Here is a 2,500-nt window from a genome sequence, read left to right as displayed (position 1 = left end):
ATGACAGTGATGATGATGACTGTGATGATGATGATGATGATGTGGAGAGGATGGAGAGTGAGACTAATGAGGAGAGTGTATGTGAATGAGGTGGAGGGAGGTACAGGGAGGGGGAGGTCAAGGATGAGATGGAGAGGTACAGGGCAACATGGAGGAAATTTGTTTGTGGCCACCCCTTACGGAAGTGAGGGATCTGGCAATACATACACAGATAGACAGAGAGATAGATAGATAGATAGATAAATAGACAGATTGATGACGATGAGAATGATAATGATGATGATGATGATGACAAAAAGACGTTGACATAAGAGCATCAACTGTACATTTAGCCTAAACTGACCTGACAGGGTAGGTGTGTAGGGCAAACTCTCTATCCAGCATGCCAGTGGCCAGGTTAAATATCTGTACCAGGCCAGTGTGTGTGCCGGCGGCCAGGCGGGGCACGTAGTGGCTCATGTTGCGTGTGGTGAGGGGTGGGCAGGACCGTATCACCAGCGGGGGCGGGGCAACGGCAGGCATCAGTCCTGTCATGAGGATGCGGAGGCTGATGCGATGACCTTGGTCCTGTGGGGGGGAAATAAAGAGACCAGTTTTAGTAAAAGCAGGTTAATACTGTAATTAATCGTTTTGTTTTGTTTCTATAGACTTCAACATGCTTGCATATGTTGGTGTTGGTCACCTTTTGGCGGCTCTCTATGCTGCTTGATCTCTGGCAGCCTCCCTATTCAGTCTTTTATCTCTGAAGTCCCACTCTGCAACCTCATCCCAGGTCTTTCTTAGTCTACCTCCCACAACCCTAACCCCCAACAATTACCCTTCTCACCTTCTGCACCCAGTTGTCATCCCCATCCTCTTCACATGCCCAAACCATCTCACTCTACCTCTCCTCACCACAGCACCAATACACTCCAGTCCATCCTTCCTCCCAACTCTTCCATCGCAAACCTAGCTCCCCCAGGCCTCACATTCAAGGAGCATTACACATCACTCAATCATCCTTTATAAATTCTTTATAATCATCATCAGGATACAAAGTCTGCTATGACAACCCTGGTCCTGTAAGAGTGAAGGTACATCATCATTATCATCATCATCATCATCATCACCTTCAGGATATATATAAATCAGTGCATACTCCACCTTGACATTCTCAGGCAGTGCCCACGCCGGCTTCACCAGATCCGCCAGGGAGCTCTTGGGGTGGGGTGGGGGAGGGGCAGGGGGTGGCGGGGGGCTGCCTGGCCCAAAGTGGTTGTCTGCTATGTTCAACTCTGGGGCGGCGGGGGCAGACGACTGGGCCGAGGAGGGTGACGGCAGTGAGGTGGTGGATGGAGGGACGGTGGAGGATGGTATGGGTGCAGATGGCAGGGGTGCAGATGGTGCCCCTGGGGTGAACAGTGGTGTGCTGGCCACCTGTGTGGTGGTGGTGGTGCAGGGAGGGGACGGGGACGGGGTCACCTGCTTGAACACCACACGACCGTCACCCAACACAATGGCTGTCACGGCAAAACAACAAGAGCTGCTGTATTACTGTTTACACTACTGTAGTGAACTACAACATGCAGTACTACATAACCTCTATATATTGTACCAGCCATAAAACTAGTCACTGTATCAAAATATAACAACTGTATTAAATTCCAGAATATGGATAAAAAAATACAGGATATATACTGTAGTACATGAAGTACAGTACATACCAATGTATAAAACGGTAAAAAAGGAGACTATAAAATGAATAACCCACACAGAAAAAGGAGTACAGTAAAAAAAATATTGTATAAACTAAATAAAACTGTCCACGCTATAAAGACAAGCAAAAAAATATATAACTGACCCATCTGCTTCTCCGAGACAGGGTCAAGGGTGAGTCCAATGGGCCGAGTCTGACGGTTGAGTCTGAGGGCCTCCGAGTGACACTTGCGGTCGTACGCCACCTCACAGTACTGGTCCGACACTGAATCTGGCGGTGCAAAGGCTGGGGTTACTGTAGGACAAAAACTATCTATCTATCTATCTATTGCCAGACGCCTTAATCCCATAAGGGGTGGCCACAAACAAATCGTTTCCACGTCGCCCTGTCCCTTGCCATTTTGCTACCCTCCCCCCAGCTCACATCCCCCTCTCTCATACACCTCTCCACTCCATCACTGCATCCCATCCTCAATCTCCCCCTCCCTCTCCCCCTCTCCACTTCTCTCACATACACTCTCCTCATCAGTCTCCCACTCTCAATCCTCTCCACATGGCCAAACCACCTCAATATATTTCTCCTAACACTTTCTACCACATCCACATCCACACCACAATGCTCCTTCACTTCCTCATTTGTCAGTCGGTCTCTCCATGTAACTCCACATCCACACCACAACACTCCTTCACTTCCTCATTTGTCAGTCGGTCTCTCCACGTAACTCCACATTTTTTCAACAAGTTTTACTCAAAATTACAAACAAATAACCTGTAATGGGACTTTACTGACTGTATTAAATGCTGA

At 48.2% G+C, this 2,500-nt stretch overlaps 1 protein-coding gene across 1 annotated transcript in view; it reads right to left on the bottom strand.

Moving 5' to 3' along the window:
• Positions 1-2,500, bottom strand: part of LOC145400731 (WD repeat-containing protein 11-like) — a 30,522-nt gene that overhangs the window by 15,561 nt on the left and 12,461 nt on the right. The window contains exons 8-11 of the mRNA XM_080273165.1: positions 1,841-1,966; positions 1,342-1,499; positions 1,144-1,272; positions 344-567 (exon numbers count right to left, since the gene is read on the bottom strand). Coding sequence (XP_080129291.1) covers positions 344-567; positions 1,144-1,272; positions 1,342-1,499; positions 1,841-1,966 — 637 coding nt within the window. The remainder of the gene's footprint in view (positions 1-343; positions 568-1,143; positions 1,273-1,341; positions 1,500-1,840; positions 1,967-2,500) is intronic.

This window comes from Coenobita brevimanus, chromosome 53 (genome assembly GCF_032717465.1).
Source record: "Coenobita brevimanus isolate Jiangsu-jjx chromosome 53, ASM3271746v2, whole genome shotgun sequence".
In the NCBI taxonomy this organism is placed as follows: Eukaryota; Metazoa; Arthropoda; class Malacostraca; order Decapoda; family Coenobitidae; genus Coenobita; species Coenobita brevimanus.
The sequence above is the reverse complement of the archived record's forward strand: the minus strand, read 5'-3'. Positions and strand labels throughout refer to the sequence as shown.